The 17,463-nt window shown below is 49.8% G+C and overlaps 1 protein-coding gene across 5 annotated transcripts in view; it reads right to left on the minus strand.

Moving 5' to 3' along the window:
* Positions 1-17,463, minus strand: part of CADPS (calcium dependent secretion activator) — a 194,854-nt gene that overhangs the window by 142,656 nt on the left and 34,735 nt on the right. For all 5 annotated transcript variants that reach the window (XM_032193989.1, XM_032193988.1, XM_032193987.1 and 2 more), the window contains exon 3: positions 14,985-15,317. In XM_032193989.1, the coding sequence (XP_032049880.1) occupies positions 14,985-15,317 (333 nt within the window). The remainder of the gene's footprint in view (positions 1-14,984; positions 15,318-17,463) is intronic.

Below are 17,463 nucleotides of genomic sequence, written 5' to 3' on the forward strand. Positions count from 1 at the left end.
TTTAATGTCTCTGGATGTAACTATTCCCCTATTCTCCTCCTGCTTTCCCTGCTATGCTGCTGAAAGGTCTACATGGGCTGTCCCTGCATGGGCAACCCTCCCTGGGGATGCAGGTGAGCGATGGAGAGCCCACAGGCTTGCGGTGCTGTGGAGATGTCCCTGGGCACCAGCAGTCCCCAGGGGCACAGAAACACCTCGGGGCTGGCAGGGAACAGAGGCTGCCTACCTTAGAAACCACTGCTGTGCCTGCTCTGCAGGAGGTGCTGCTGAAAGCAGAGAGATGCAAGACACTCCTCCAAAACCAGCATGGGCACACACATCACATCGTGGATGTGCTCGTAAGCACCTCCTGTCCCCACCCCACGCATCGCGCAGAACTGCTGCCAGCTTCCTCGGCTGCACAGCGACGCACGCTAGAAATGTGTGTGCTTGGACTGGATTGTGTGTTTTCAAATGGGTAACAAATAATTATTTGTGCAGCACAAACCGTATAGCTTCTGCTTCTGAGCAGATGGGAATTTGCAACAAACTGTGGCAAAGTAGGGTCCCCTCCCATGCCGTCACCTCCTCTGCACCACACGAGGCTGTGTGTGCCCCGTGAAGCTGCCTGGTCCCCTGCATCTGCCTGTGCCAAAGGCTGCAGGTGACCGGGGAATGGCACAAAGCTGCCTGGCTGCAGGGCATGCTCTGAAAGTTAAATTCTCCCTGGTCCATCCAGCAGCCCATGTGTGGTCAATACCTTACACTCACCAGACCCCAAAACATCCTCTTCATCCTCATCCCCTCCTTCAGCACACTTCCCCATCTCCAAAGACGTTCTCTTCCAACAAGTTGTTCAGTCTTTTCATCCTTGGCTCTGCCTTCCTCCTGGACCCACGCAGAGTTCAAAGCCTGGTGCTTCTTGCCTGCAAAAGCCAAGGCTTCTCGCATCCTGGGGGCTTGGCAGCAGGGCCTGAGACCCCAGCACGCCCACCGTGGCTGTAATACGTGCTCCTTGCTTGCACCAATGCTCTGGGATCACTCGGCTGATGCCCCTCAAGCATCACCCACAAGCACCTTGAAAGCCCTTCACAACTCGGTCACCACCTCCCCTTGCATCCTGTTGCCCTACTCAAGTCTGACTCTTGCTTTACCAGCATTCAGGACAGGCTGCGCATCCCCTCACCCCACCTGCACGTTCTCTCCAGGCTCTGTGATACCTCTTTTGAAGCAGACAAAAAAGAAAAGAAAAAAAAAAAGAGGAAAAAAAAAAAAAGAGTATCTTCCTCTGAAGTTTGTTAGAAATTATCTTGGGGGTTACAGACTTGCATCTGGAGAAAAGCAGGGGTGCCACGGTTGTTTCAGACACAAAGGGGAGCAGGCAAACCGCTGTAGCAGCACAGGACTGGCCCCACCTCCAGCTCACCTGTGCCCACACGTGCCCTCCAGGACAGGCAGATGGGGTTTGAGGTTTCTTCACATTAAGACATCCAAGAGCAGCTGGAAAAGTTCTCCCCACGGATCAGTGCTATCAGACCGGAGGGAATGGCTTTCGGTCAGTCTCAAGGCAGGAGCGCAGGAAGCATTACACTCTTGGCCAGCTTTCCAGCAGACAGCTCGTGTCATTTTTGAAAAGCAATCTTCTCATTTCACTCTGAACCTTCTTTGCTTGGTGAACTTCTCTGAGCCCTGCCCTTGCATTTGCTGCTGGCTGCTGCAGGAGCACTGCTGCTGCCTTCTGCAGGGGCCGTGCTGGGCACAAGCCAATTCCCATCCAGCAGAGTTTACAATCGCAATCACAGAATGGCTCGGGTTGGAGGGGACCTCAAAGATCACCTAGCTTCAACCCCTTGCTATAGGGTTTGTCCCTGTGGCTTCCCAGTTACATCTGATTTAATGCTATCCGCAAGCATTTACTCCTTTTCCAGCAGGACTTTATTCGACCCATTTTTTTCCTCTGCTCACCCTGCTAGCAGCCCTACATAACCCTTCTGAGCAGCCTCCTCGAGCCTGCCCAGGACGTGACCCGCCCCGACAGTTTTATCATTACCCATTCTTATGAACTCTCCATCTCTGAACAGCAGCGATTTGCTCCTGATTCATGCCCGGCATCCAACAATTTCATACAACAATGGAGAGATCCCCTTCTGCTGTGGCAGGCTGGTGCAACACGAAGTCTGTTTGAGACAGTCGTGCTTGCCCAGTTGCTCTTGCACCCTGTGCCACCCTGCCCTGAGCCAGCGGATGCCTCTGTCACCACCCCAGCACCCCAAGGCCACTATCTGGAGGACTACAGCCTCATTGGGCCTGAACATTACAATTACGGTGTTTTTGCTGGTATATTTGGGAAAAAAATGGTTTTTGTTGTTGGTGCTCATTGATGCTGCTTACGGTTTTTGACATCCAAGGGATGAAACTGCGACTGGCATTACAATAGGAAAATTTGATGATCCCAATTATCTCCTCGAACGTGTCTTTGGCTCTCTGCAGCCACAGAAATAAAATTTCTACCAGCTGCCAGGCACTCCCGGCTGTTTTGCAATCGCCATACATGGTGGCAGAACAGACCAGGCAGTGACCCTGAACAGCCGCCGATGTCAGGGGTAAGGAAAAGGACCGGGAGGCGCAGGGCTGGCGGCAGGGAAGCCGGGAAGGGGCAGGGCTGTGTGCTGGCAGGCAGCAGCAGGCTCCGGTGGTGCCTCCAGCAGCCAAGCTGCCTCCTCTCCCTTTCGAGGACCACGCTGCCAGCAGGACTTCCCGAGGGAAGCCGTGGTACCCACCTCGATGGAACTGCACCGGCCTCCTCGTAACACTGCAGATGTTAACGGGACCAGATGCTGCTGGGTACTTGCAAGCCATCACCATCATCTATTATGGATCTTTGATAGCGTATAACCCCATATTTATAGTGTTTTGCTCTTCTGCTAATCTAACCTGTATTGCCCTCTCCAGCTCCGTTGGCCCCAAGCAGGTCCAAACCATGCTGCTCTCTCTCCCCTGCCCTGACGGCTGCTCTCCTCCACCAAGTTATTCTGGAATTACTCAGGCAGTGGCAGGCACAGCTCCTTCAGCTGATTTACACTCAATTGCTGTTTAACCGTCTGAGCATGACTGTCCCCAGCCAAAATCTACTGTTAGGAAGAAAAACGCCAATGGAAGAGAAAATACACAAGCAGAAAGGTGAATGAAGAACTGAGTTACAAAGTGACAGAAAAGACCGCTTCATTTTTAGCGCTTTCAAGAATCTGGATATGCACAGAGAAGAAACACAGGGAACGAGACTCTGAGCCACAAGGAGACAGCAGGTATGGTGATGAAGAAGCATTGCTGATACGCTCCACGTATCAGAAATAAAGGAGACCAGGTTTTAAACTGAATTAAAAACACATTAAATGCTGTGATTGGCAAATAATATTCTCATCCAACAGCCCTCACCGATTTAATTAACGTGTCAATAATTTCTCTGTGAAACTGCATCCCTGTTTTGCAGCTATTTTTCATCAGTTCAGGTCTCGGCTCTGCACACAGGCACGCAGGACTCCTGGAAATGGAAGTCAAGCTCACTGCCTGCAGTTATTTCACCAGTGTTACAAAGTGTGAGCCTGCCAGCAAACCAGCAGAAATGCCAGCAGGATAAATGACTGGTGTCAAGAACAAAAAAGAGACCATTTCATTGCTCCACTGCTACAACTTTCTATGTTAAACCACGCACGAGACTTTCTCCCTGCCGGCTCTGAACTTAGCGAGGTCACTAACGAAGCTGGGTAGGTTTGAAAAAACTTCCCCAAAAGCCAAGGGCTCACGGTCCTTAGCCTGGGAACGAGGAACCTCTTCACTGATGCTCCCCTGCAGTGGAACAAGAGCCGAGGCGCGCACACAGCCTGCGGTTAATGCCTCCCTCCGGCATCCTGCCGGCAAGCCGCCTCCTGCCGAGATCCCCCAGCCTTGTTCGTGACCCTGTGTTTTGCTTTCTGTGCCCTGTGTTTTACCTTTGTCATGTTGATGCTCTGAGCAAAATACTGACACCGTAGATCTTGCCTGGTTTCCTTTCCTAAGGACTAACGACAACTGGAGACGACCGGTCTGCAGAACTGCTGCTGTTCCCAGCACAGCTGCAAGCAAGGTGGAAGTTGGTCAGGATGCAGATAAGAGCATGGGACACGCTCAGCACACGCCAGAACAAGCAGGCACGTTTAACCAGACTCAGCAGGGCTTTGGACAAAGTCTGCGTGCTTCTCGATGGGTCACTGTCCTTCCGCTGTTATTGCTTCCTCCCCAGCACCTTGCTTCATGGCCAGCCTCACTCATCTGGCAGCATGCAGAAAAGGACAGCAAAATTACACATCTGCACAGCGATTCTCTTTGGTGGGGGACTTGCCTCTAACTTGTGCTGGCCCTCTGCAGGTTAAGGTGGGAGCACACACGGGCGAGCACTGCAGCTCAGTGCCCAGGAGCTCGGAAAGCGCCCGAGCATAGCTGTGGTGGGAGCTCGGTCACCCAGAGACACCAGAGCACCTGACACAAGCCGACTGCAGTGACTTTTGCACAAAGGCTTCCCAGCTGAATGACAAAGAAGATTGTGCCATCATAACAGCCCTCCCCAGTTCCTTATTGCCATCTATTTCTGAGATGGAAGAACTGGACCAAAGGCTACAGCACACGGAAAATCCGCAATCATTCTGGCTAGGAGGCATCACTGCCCTGCATTATGCACCAAAATCTGTGCCACAGAGGCCTGCAGAGTTTTATAGGGCATTATTAGGGCTGCCTTTTCAATGCACGAGAGGCTGCATTTTAATGTCTTGCATCCAATTCCCCATTGAGCTCACACTCTGTTTTCTCACAAAATGAGCAGAATCAGATGTTCCAGAAAAACATAGTATATTGAGTTTGAAAACTCAGCACTGAAAGAGAGGTAAAGAAAAGCTTACATAAGTTGTGTTCCCTGTGGGTAGGGATATTGACAGTGAGCCTTTGAAATGCATGAAACCTAGTTTGTTGATCATTTCCCAATTTGTAGTCAGCTCAGTGGGAACAAATATAAGCCTATTTAGATATCTTTTTGAAGAAATCCTTGGCATCTCATTTCTCTTAAGCAGTATACCTGTCCTCTATTTTTAACTCGCTCCTTTTGTTGGATGCAGAGGGGTAGGTTAACCTCACAGTGCTTTATATTCCTGCAGTTCTTTCTGTGGTTGGATCTGATTTCCAAAGTTTCCCTTGAATTAAAATGACATTGACCATCACATCCCAAGCTGCGTCGTCAAGTGTTTGTCAAGTAGCACGGACACGCCGGTAGTCTGAAGCCTGAAATGCAGAGAGGGGAGGACAGGACTGGTGACTAACTGGTATTTAATATTCCTCTTGTCTGTAATACTGAACACAATACGGATTGCAAAGTGGAAGAGGCAGCCATGGAGAAACTATTTCTCTCAGAAATGAGGATTAGAGAAAACTCAGTAAAATATTAATATGGAACTTTCAAAATATTCACTTAGGAGATGATGTATGTCACAAGAATGATCGCTCTATTTAAGACAATAAAAAGAGAATTAAGAGTAGCGTGCAGCACTAGGCTAGCACAGCTCAGAGAAAACCAGGCTTGAATCTCAGAAAAGCTATTCCTGGTGGAAACAAAGACCCTGCAGCTGTGGTGCCAGCCTCCTGTGCAGCCACGTAGAACCACTGCTACACGCCACTTCTGCTCGAGAGAAAGGCATTGAAAGTTCCCCGTGAAAGGAACAGGATTTCGGTGATAAAATACATGTGTGAGGGCTGAAAGAGCTGCAAAGCACTCAGGTTTTCATGGGGACTTCAAATTAAAGTCCTGCGAGCAAAATTAAATTCCAGCCGCTGCATTGTGTTTCAGTTAAAGGGAAGAGAAGGAGGCATTAACACGGTGCCGGGTCGTGCACCAGTTATGTCTTATTAAGTATTCCTGCCTTCCTCGAGATAAGCATCACATATGGGTTCCTTTGCAGTTAGCAGTTAGTTGCTTGAAGAGAGATAGGTCTGGATAACACCCCTTCTGTCTCCGAGGGCCTCCTGGGCTGATTGACAGCAACATGTACTGCAGGCAACAAATACTGCTAAAATAAAAACGAGATTACTTTCTCTGAAGGGGGCCACTGGGGTCACTTCTTTGTCACATCTTCTGCTCGCCATCTCTGGTGGAGGGAAAGACAAAGAGGAGGGGTGATGCTTTCCTTTCCTAATAAAACACAGGACTTGCTGAGGCACTGGATTTTATTTCTGATGGCTTGCACTGAATTCAAAGTTAGGGCAACAAGAGATTGCTTGAAATAAATGTGGTATTTTGAGAGTTGAATCCCACCTCCGGGAACCACATGGAAGCCTAGCTCAGAATCTGCCCTACAGCTCCTCTCAGTTAGAGTTTAGGCTGCTTTTGGAGAGATCAGCAATAAAATGCCTACTTTTTATTAGCCACCTTTGGCTACCATACCCCAGCGATGAACAGCATTTGATTTGGCTTCACTGTGGGCAGACCCACCAGATGCTTTGAGGCTGTGCAGTGGCAACGTGTCCCATGAGATCATTGGGGTTTTCAGTGCAAAGAGCCTGCCCTGAATTCAGCAACTGCTCCATTTGCTTCCCCACTTCTCAGCAGTACTTTCCTCTCTGCTTATACAAAGGGAACACCTCTGCAATTTCTATTTTGTGCCATCCCAAATTTCCTCTCCAACGAAATGCTTTCAAGCTATATTTCCCTTACATTGCCACATTTAATGATGCTCAAGAATTTTTCTTATTTCATTAGCTCCTGCAAAACATTCCCCAGTGCTTCAGCATCACTGTCTGCCCGGCTATGCCAGGGATGTTCTGTCCATCTCCCTGACTGCTGGCGGGCTCTGATCTGCTGCTGTAACAAAGCTGAGGGTGGAAGCAGCCAGACACCAGCAGAGGCAGAAGACACCAGCATCAGCAGATCAGCACACCGGCAGCTACCAGGCGCTCTCGGTTCAGCCCTTTGGGCTTTTTCCCAGTTGGTCCTACCTGGTGCCAGGAATCTGCCGCTCAGCTTACTCCTTCCCAAGCACGAGGTGGTGGCAGGGACTCAGAATTGTATTAACAAATATCCATGTGAAATGAGGCTCCTGATCCGATGAAATAAATAAATCTGGCTGAGAAGCAGGAAAGTCATGCCAACAACTAGATTTTCCGTGAAAGAAGAGAATTAGCAGTGCCTAAACAGAGGGGTTAAGGTAGATTGAAAATGTCAAGTCATTGATATTTTATAAGGTAACCATGGTTATTTTTTACTCATTCCTTTGCAGCATGAATGCAGATGATGAAAAGTATTCATGGGCCAACTGAAAGAAAATACTGAAGAGAGATCTTGATGGTAATTTAAACCTTAAAATGCAGAAATTAATCAGTCCACAAAGACAATGAAGAGCACTCAGCTGACGCTGCACCACAAAACCCCCCTCACTGAACAGAAGAATAAGAACCATTTCACAAAGGATGAACATCTTGAAAATCATCCCGGCTTTAGCCCTAACGTACCTGCAGGGATCAATATTGCTGAGCAAGATAGATCTGGTCTGATGCGTGAAGTTGCCCGTGCAGGCCTCTGGATAAAGCACACCAGTTTCTAATTTAATTTGTAGAGGCTTCAGGAAAAGCAGAGCAGCACTGGTCGTGGCCTGCTGCAGCCCCTTGGTGGGGGGTACGGGAAATGGCAACGATGCCCAATTAACGAAGTGCTCTATTAAGCAAACCTAAAGAGAACTTGGGCTCGGATGAGTCCCCGTAGGTTTCTTCAGCAAATCAAGAATTAAATTCATCTCCAGAACCCCACGGCAGAGGGGTTCCCAGCAGCCAAAACGTTTTGCATGACAGCAGAGAGAGGAAACGAGAGGCTGTTCCTCCAGCCCAGAACCTGCCTGGATGCTGAAACCTTTCCCTTCCCTTAAGCCACATGCCCCAGCAAGCTGCCCCTGACTGCTGGTGGAACTGGTGACCCCTGGCTAGGCTGCGGAAAGGCATCCTCTCCCCTAAGCCAGAGGGAAGGCTGGCAGGAGGTAGCGTGTGAAGGACGGGGTGCAGGATGAGTCTCGTACACATCTCTGGTCAGTGTTACAAGCGAGTGACTTACTCCTCATCTGCGTGTCTTTCTCTGCTGTTGCATGACGTGATAATTTCTCTGCTGAACATCTGCTCTTTGGATGCACACCCTAGTCTGGCTTCTGTAAAGGGGCTGTAAAACCAGAAGTTGTCCGTAGTAGGGCCAGAACTTGAAGTTCCTAGTGCACAAAAACATACATTCCCAACTGGCAGCTAACAGGGTTAAAACACCCTCTGATTAAATGAAAGCATCTTTAATTAGTTTAATTGACCATGCCTCAGCCAAGACCATCTGCTCAGCAGCATTTGCCTGCTCTTTGCAGGAGCGATTGATCAGCCATAGCTACAGAATACAGCATTCGGCTGCATCAGATTTATTTTGTTTAATAGAAGAGCTAATTTGCTTTAAATTTAATTACAGGGGCCAAGATTGCTCTCTAAGTCCATACCAGCACAGCACATAAGCTGTCCTACAGCTAGTGAGCGCACACAAGTGTCCCTACACATCCTGCACAAACCCGACACCTGGTGCAGAAAACTCGGCGGCGCGGTTTCACCCGGACAAAGACTGATTCCTGCATTTTCCTCCCCAAAAGGCAGGGGCAATGTGGCAAACACCAGCGGGCTGGCAGCGTTGCCCCTGCTGCCACCACGTGCCTCCCCAGCCTGCATTACCCCTTCCTCCCAGCATCTTTTTTTTTTCCCCTCCTGTGCAAACGTAGCTCAAAATAGCGCTGAGCCGATGAAGAAGGGCAATTCCCCTCTCCCTGAATCTCTGCGTGGACCTGCACGGCGTTATTGTGAAGGGGGGAAACAGCACTCACTTCCCAGCCCTTTTTCCCTTCCTCAATTTCCCACCCGGTGCTAAATCACGGCCGTCTTTAGGAGACACTCGAGCGCTGACAGGCATGCTGCGGCTGCCACGGGCTGCTACAAGAGTAATTACAACCCTGCAGAAGGCTCCGGGCTGCCATTTCCGTTTCCATGGAAATAAATACTGAATTACTGAAAACAGAGTATGATCCTTTATGGATTTGGAGGCTTTTGATCATCCTGAAACCACCTCAGCCCGTTTTTGTTGGCGGTGGCTTTGTTCCAGGGGAGGGGCGGGTAACGTTCTCAGCGTGGAAATTGGTGGAGAGCCCAAAAGGTGTTTTGGAGGAGAGAAAAGGGTGGAAATAAAAAAGCAAGGAGCTCCGGATGATGCTCTGGGGCTGGCACAGAGCATAGAGGTGCTGGACAAAGCCTCCCTTCACCCGCAGCAGCCAGGTCCCCAGCCCAGGGACCCATCAGGGGCTGGTGGCTGGCAGGGTCCACAGCTGCTGGTGGCCATTTCACTGGCTCGGAGCTTCAGGATTAAGCTAGAATCAAACAGAATCGCTTTTTGTTCATCAAAAATGATACACAGCGAGCAGAGGAGAATGATCTGATTCTAAAAATCCCCGGACTAAAGAAGCAGCAGCATGGGGACAGGTAACTCCACGCTGGGTGCGATGACCCCGGGCTCGGTTCTCATCGCAAGGCGCAGCTGGGAATTTTTCATCAGAGAATAAAAAAACACAGCCTTGGCTTTGGGAGGATCCACACAAACCAAACTTTGATTTTGAGGTCAGCTTAACCTTCATCCCGCTGTCCGAACCGTTACAGTGCCTCACGGGAGTTTCTGTCCTTCCTTGTTCCAGCCCTGGACCAAACCGGACCGCGTCCCCCAGGTACCACCAGAGCATCTCTGCAAATAATTACAGCCTCCAGGTCTCAACACACCACAGGGAGTCGGGTTCAGGAAAGCCACCTGAACTGCAGAGATGAAAGAGGGGCAGCAGGTGAGATACCACCGTAGTGAATTACCTCTAATACTGAACTGAGCTACAATCCAGCGCTTGATTCAGGACAAAAATTGTAAATATCTTTTCTATTAGCAGCTCGGAAACCATTTTTATTTATTTATTTATTTTGGCAAGGGAGCTTTCCCCTTTGTGAGAAATGTCAGCCTTTGGACACAGCATCCAAAGTCGGCTGCAAAAGTAAATGTCAGTACAGTGAATTCCAGTTTTAAACCAGCTCTGCTTGGCGAGATTTGGGTTGCAAAGTTTCCTAGCTAAACCCACAGGTCCTCCAAACTTGCATACATCTTGGATGTGTTACCTACAGCCCAGGTAACAGATGGAATAGATACTGAATAGATTGAATAGATGCTGAAAAACGTGACCTTCAGCCACGTTACTGCGTCCTATCCAGCAGGTTTGACACGCTTAGATGTACAAACAAGTAGCTAAATCTAAAGGAATTAGATGAAATTGGGAGTTTAGCACAGACATTTTTCACACTTACCAGGAACGCCACAGGATGTGGGACACTTCAGGCCCAGGAAGAGAGAAGGCTGAATTTGCAGGGTGTGAACTGAAACAACCCTGCAGGGCCAGCCCAAGGAGGCTTCCTTCCCTTCACAGTACGCCTAAAAGTGACTTTCAAACACGGTATGAGATAGAAAAGTACATCACTGCCCTACAGACGGGGAATAAAGAGACCACGGGCTGACTTTCAGAGATGCCACTGCAATTCAGCCATCGGTGGGAGACAGAGGGCTGTGCCCAGGGAGAGCTGACTGCAAGGACTCAAATCAGGAATTGCCCAGCACCTTAAAAAATAAAAATAAAAATAAAAATCTCTCCTGCATGACTCTGCCACAGTCACACGCTCGTTGCGGAGCAGAAAAACTAAACCCAAGCCTTGTCAATGGGTTTAAGCCTTGTCTTGGGACCAGAAACCCAAGACTCAACACCCTTCTCCCTCCAGCACAGCAGAGGGGCCGGCGGGCACAGGCAGGGATGCTCAGCTCCCTCGCTGCCTCCAGCGGAGCAGAAACACCCATCCGCACGGCATCTATTATGCACAAGTCAAAAACACAACGAGTGAAACCACGTTAACATCTCTGCATTATTTAAAATGCTCCAGTCATAGAACAGCACTGCAAACTCCCACACCATCCTAGTACAGCACCAGTCCCATCTTTGTTTCCTAAGGGCCTTTCCAGGCACATCAATCCCTTCTGCTATCTCAGATCCTGCTGCATCACCACTATCGCCTTAACGATACGCTTATCTCATTCCACCTGAGGATATTGTATTAAAAACAAAAAAACAAAATCCCTTTAGGAGTCATCATCCTCTTGCACAAGTAAAATATTATTTCAGAAGAGAATGAGAACGCAGCCCCGGTGATGCAATCGTTATGCAATTACTGGGTGTGATGTAACGGGAGGGAGAAAAGCTCCTTCCTCCAGGCTGCACGAGAAGTTCAAGCAAGTGTTCAGGGCTCCATTCCTGCTCGTGCTTTGCAAGAGCAATAACTGGGCAAAGTGTTCTTACCCTTTGCCTTCTTGCCCAGCCCCTGGGGTGTCACTGCACACCACGCCAAGGGAGAGGCACACAGCCAGCCTTGTGCACGTGCTGCCGAGGGGGCTCCGGGTCCATCCAGGGCACCCTTTGTATGGGAAAGTCTGGGAAACACTTTTTCATATCCCTTTAAAAGCTGCTCCCCAGCAGCCAGCAATCTGGAGCCCACACCCAAAGGAGCTGCTGGATGCTGCGTGCTGGGGCTCACCCTGCCTGGGAGCAGGACTGCACGGCCCCAAAGCCAGCACCCATCAGCGGGACAACGGCACAGAGCAGGGGTTTGGCTGAGCCTCAAAGCTAACAGAGAGGGTCTCTGGCTGTGGCCCCTCTGCTCCCAGGTGGCCAGAGCAACACGAGGATGATGTGCTTTGCTTTCCAGGCCTTGGATTGATAAACTGCACTCACAGCGCCGCGCCAACGCCTGTGACAAGCAGCAGCGCTCAGACAGCCTGTCAGGGGAAACACGCCCTCTCCTAATTCTTCCCGTAGACAGCAGGCAAGCAGAGGTCAAAAAGAAGCACAGCTTGCACTGCACTGAACCTCTGTGGGAAAGTTCATTATTGCTCCCAGATTCGTTTGCAAAGCTTCCTCAGCCTGGGTGCAAAGCCTGCGGCTGGCGGGAGCTACCAGAGCCCTGCTCAAGGGAGGAAAGCAAATGCATCCATCCCAAGGTGTGCGCAGTGTGCTGCATGGCTGGGGACCTTATAATGCCAGCATGTCCAGGGAAACACCAGCCAATGTCTTCCTTTAACTTACAGCTTATCCACAAACAGAATATACGGCATATTTTGTTCTTCGGGAACAGGTGACGGAAGCATCAATCAAGTTATTGAGATAAGGATTCAAGTTTTACTTCTAATTAACTCTGATGAGACAAGAGTCAGACCACAGTAATTTCACTCATTAGCCCAACAGTTGTACCCAGCCCGTGTCAGCGTGTCTTCACGGGGTAGCAAACGAACACAGACGGGCTGAAGCAGAACATCACGCTGGAAATCGATGCCGTTTTCAGGTGCTGTGGGCAAAGTGTGGGCTCTGTGCTGCAAGCACCGCTGTACGCTCAGGCTGAGAGGTGTTTGCAAACCCACCTGGAAAGGGAGCTCGCTGCTGTTTTGCAGGACAGGCTGACGGGCTGGCAGAGGTGCTTACAAAAGAGTGCTTGTCACACAGATAAGGCAAATGAAAATTTATGAAAATTCAAAGCTAGTGGGGAGACGGAGAGAAACTGGAAGGGAGCCATGCAGAAGCAATTCCCAATCCTGACACAGCCACAGCACACACAGTGCAAAACCTGGACCCATTCCTCTGCTCCCAACCAAAGCACAGAGCAGCTGCTGGTGCTCTCCTAAGGCTGTGGCTGCAGATCTCAGAGGTCCTTGTGCTCACAGCAAGGGATGAGCATCGTGGGGACCTGCTGCAGGTAACAGCAGGCTCCAGATTTTGCTGGATGCAAAGCCAGACACACAGATATCATCAGCTTTTTAGCACAAGCTTAGCTGAATAGCAGAGCACAATGGCGTTATCAGGAGGAAGGGGACCTTGCAACACGAGGATCTTCCCTGGATGGGTATAGTTGGCCCAGACGACATAGCCACAAGTAGCACTGAAATAAGGGTCCCCATGGCACAGTGTGCAGTTTCCCTGGGTGCTCACTGCTCCTGCATTCGCTTTTATTTCACCAAAGCCCCAGTCCTCCCCAGGCTCAACAGCTGTGCAAAGCAGCCTGGCCTCCAAAAAGGCTCCGCGTGAGGTTTTGAAGGACTTTTCTCCCTGGTGATGCACACAGAGAACAGGATGAGGTCTGAGCCATGTGAGGGGAGCGAGGCCATGGGGCCCCCATCCCAAAAACTGCCTCCTCCCAAAAAACGCCTCCTCCATCCGCTGGTACTGCCTCCCCTGCAGCCTGATGGAGAGCGAGGGGGAGGTGTGCTGAGCCCTGCCTCGTGCAAAGAGCTTCCCCTTCTGCATAGCTAATCCTGCTAGCCAGATATTGAAAACAGAGCGACTTCCATGCTAATACTCACTCCCAACAGAAATTATGTCACTCTCCAGAAGCTTAAATTACAGGTTTGCTGCCTCTGAGCATTAGAAAAGCCCCAGAATTAAATCCTTTGCTACCAGAGTACAACCAGGACCTACGGCAGGGAACGTGTTGCTTGATGTAACAGGGCAACCTGTGGGGAGCAGCCAGTACAAATTGCCACTGGGTTCAGGGTGGCAGCCAGAAAGGCTTTCATAAGCAGAGATCACCTACAGAGCAGCGCAGCAATGATTAAACACTGGTTTCTGCATCCCTGGGAACCATAAAGCAAGAGGGTAGGATCACACGGGCTCACACAAAACCGCCCGAGTTCCTTAGCTGAGCATAGGTCAAGGGAGGATGAGAGAGCGAGGCCTCGGGTGGCTGTCAGGTAAAAGGAAACAACAACTGCAGAACTGACTCAGCCCTCGATCGACGCTTTGGGTTTTAAAGAAGTCCTCCATCATGGGATGGAGGCACGAAATCTGGTTTGTAAACAGGATTTATGAGGACTGATGCAGTTCTCGCTGCCGCCTTTGCCACGAAGATGCCTTAGTCAGGGACGTTTATTATCCTCTCCCCACTCTGCCATAAAGGACTGCCATGAAGAAGAACAAACACAAGATAATGAAGCTCTTTACAGGATAAAAAACAAATCCAAAATAATTCTGTATCTCTTGAAAAAAACAAATTGGGAATGTCTAGACAGAAGGAAAACAGAATTGGTCTCAAATGTATTAATTCCAAAAAGAAGCTGTACCCCTTAATTCAGGGGAAGAGACTGAAGTCTGCTCCTCCTCAGAAGACTTTCTCCAGCATTACCTCACGCTCCCCATGCCTCCGGCATCCTTTATCCCGCCTGTGATATTTATAACTGAGAGCAGGGGACTGAGATTTGGGTCATGGCCAGAGCTGTGGGCATTGCAAGGTGCCACAGCCCAGTGCCCCTGGGGAACTGGGCCTCACTGGGGCAAACGAAGAAAGGAATGGGAGAGGTTTTCATCAGTCTGGGAGCTCTGCAACCAGAGCAGACCTGAGGTGGTGGAGGTTTGGGATGCTCTCTGTTTTGAGAAGTGACAGCCATGGGAACCGAGGTGCCGGCCCGCAGGCCCTCTCTGCTTCCCCTCTCCCCTAAATAAGCAAGTTAGCGTAAGACTTTCACTCTCAGGGCATCTGGGCCTCAAACCCATCTCAACAACTCTATGGGATTTCAGGAAAGAAAACTTCCTAAAGACTGTCTGAAATAGCTACAGAGAACCTGAAGCAGCCAGAGAAAAACACAAGAGAAGGAAGCTCGCTTGGGTAGCCAGAACAGAATCGACAGTGCACAAAAATCCCTCTTTGAACCCAAACCCTCTTCTCCTTGATGGACCCTGGGGAAGTTTCCTCAAAAACCACCTGGTCAGGCCCAGGGTTCCCAGTCTGTAACAGCAGTATTTTCCAGCAGCAACTGCCCCAGGCAGCCCCCTTCCATGCCCACCCAGCCTAGGGGAGGCCCTTACCTGACAAGCGTTGTAGAGCAGCTGATGCTCGAACTTCTTGATCCCCAGAATGTTCTGGAACATCTCGTAGAGCTGCTCCTTGCTGAGGATGAGCTCGGAGGCCGCGCTCGCCGTCATCCTGGCCTGCTGCTTGCGGGGATCCTCCTCGCCACGGTAAATGGCGTCGAACTTGGCCATCCAGGAGCTGAGCACCGTCTCCTTGCTGAGGCCGTCGATTTCGGGCAGGCTGCGCACCCTCTTCTCGATGTGCTTCTTGAAGACCTCTCGGGAGTCGTTCGCCGAGCACCCTCCGCTCTGCACCATCCTCGCCACGCGGTCGCTTTTCAAGAAGACCTGCGACAAAAGGGGTGACTTGAAATGGTGTCGCTTAAAAAAATAAATCCCCCTCCTCACTCCAGAAGCAGCAAAAATTGGGTTTCGCTGCTGGGAAAAGCACTACCTCATCGCCAGGGCGCTTTCCCACTCAGCAACCAGATGTTGCCAGGCTGACAGAGGCTTCCTCCGCACTTTGGGAAGCCTAATGAAATCAGGTGAAGCTTCTGCTTTGTGTCTGCTAAAATGGACACGCTGTGATGCAATTAAGACTTCGCACAACGTTACGGTCACACTTTGCCAGATACATAAATGCCCTTTGGGAAAGCAGGATTATATTTTGTTCTAGCAAATGTTTTAATAAGAAAGTTACCGTATAACAACATCCACCTGGCCAAATGCTGCCCTGTCACAGGGAGCCCCGTCAGCCTACTCAAGCTAACAGCATCGCATTGATCCACAGTGCCAGGCACTGGAGAGACCTCTGACATAAGGACCAGACTTCTATTTAACAACTCAACTGGAGGAGATCTTTGCAGACTGCCCGGCTGTTACAAGATGAGAGGAATAAATTAATTAGTCTAGTGTCAATGTTACCTTCAGTTAAATAATGTGCCCAAAGCTTCTCTCATTCCCTGGTCCTTCCAAGCCAGGCAATCAGCACTGGAAGAGCACCAACAAACCCCCAGAAGGACAGGGATGAACTGCCCGGTCTCTGCACGCTGCAGGTGAACATCAAGACAACTCAGATCATCACAAGGCACACAGCATGTGGCACGGCCACAGGTGGAGGAGGCCAAATCCATCCCAGCGCTGCTGAAGCAGCACAGGATGGGTCAGGGCAGCTGCAGGCTCCCTGGGGAGGCTGTGCAGAGGGAACTGCCTGCCAGGCACAGGATGCTGACAGCAGGAGGGAGGGAGAAGGCATGCGGTGGAGGTGCTCTTTCTGCTGTGAGAGCAGCAGAAGGGTCGAGACATAAAAGGGCCCTGCAGAGCAGGTGATCCCACGGGAACAACGGAGAGCCAAAGGATGAGAGAGGGACAGGGGGATATTGTGTTGGCTCTCCTCTCCCAGGCCCTGAACAGAGAAGAGCAATCAATGCCTAGCAAGAAGCGCTGTTTTATTAATGATGCTGAGAACTGATGAATGCGGCTGGCTGGAAGAAGCTGTGCCAGCACAGGGGTGGATCTGTCGGCTCTTAATAATTAAAGAGTTCAAGGATGACCTAAGGACATGGTAGATTTTTACACCACTCAGCAACATGGCACTCCGTGTTCCCGGATGCTTTCTGGGAACTTGTTTAAGACCAACAATCCTATGTTTACCCCTCAATAGGAGACTTAACGGGGGAACATAGCCATGCAAACATGTTCAGGGCAAGAGCTTCAAACACATCCCTGACCTAGCAGGTCATCTTTACCTCTTTCTTTCTCCAACAAAAAAATTAATTCCCTAGGCAATATTTGAAGAGAAGAGATCCTATTCTGCACTGATATCCTGAACAGAGATGTTCAGTTTTAGCTGAGAAAAAAAGAAAAAAACAAAACAAAACCAAAACCAAGTTCTAGTATTTTCCAAGCCCGAGGCTCATCGTGCAGCTTTATAAGTCTGTACCTAAATGCAGATTTCTAGATAGCGTCCATCCAAGGGACAGGTACTTGCACAGAGCTCTGGTGCTGAGGAAGACATACGCAGCCATGCTACAACTGCACGCAAGCTGGAAGTAAACTGTTGTAAATGAAAGGAAACCGAGAGTTAAAAAGAAGTAAAAGTTGCACTAGGGGGACAGAGCGATGCATCATGCTTTCTGTGGCCTGCATTAAGTAGGACAATGCCAGTGAAGTGTCCTGTTGAGCTGAAAAGGGACAGTTTGCAGACATCTCGTTCTGATCAGCTGTTCTTTTTAAGTTTGATTACTTGATGTAATTACATAGCATAGGACTTCTGGAGCTGGTCAGGACATGCTTTTAGCCAGGGCCACCAGGGAGATGGAACGTATTTTGTCTGTTTTTAAGCAGTTTCATTTTCCTGCCCAATAACCTTATCTAAACAGATTATGCTGCTCTTATATCCTAAAGTGCAGCTCACGCCATCTTGAAAACTTTCTCTAAGAGCATCTGCTCAGCGAAGCCGTGATAAAATGATGATCCCTTGGCAATTTCTTTT

Source organism: Aythya fuligula, chromosome 10 (genome assembly GCF_009819795.1).
Source record: "Aythya fuligula isolate bAytFul2 chromosome 10, bAytFul2.pri, whole genome shotgun sequence".
In the NCBI taxonomy this organism is placed as follows: domain Eukaryota; kingdom Metazoa; phylum Chordata; class Aves; order Anseriformes; family Anatidae; genus Aythya; species Aythya fuligula.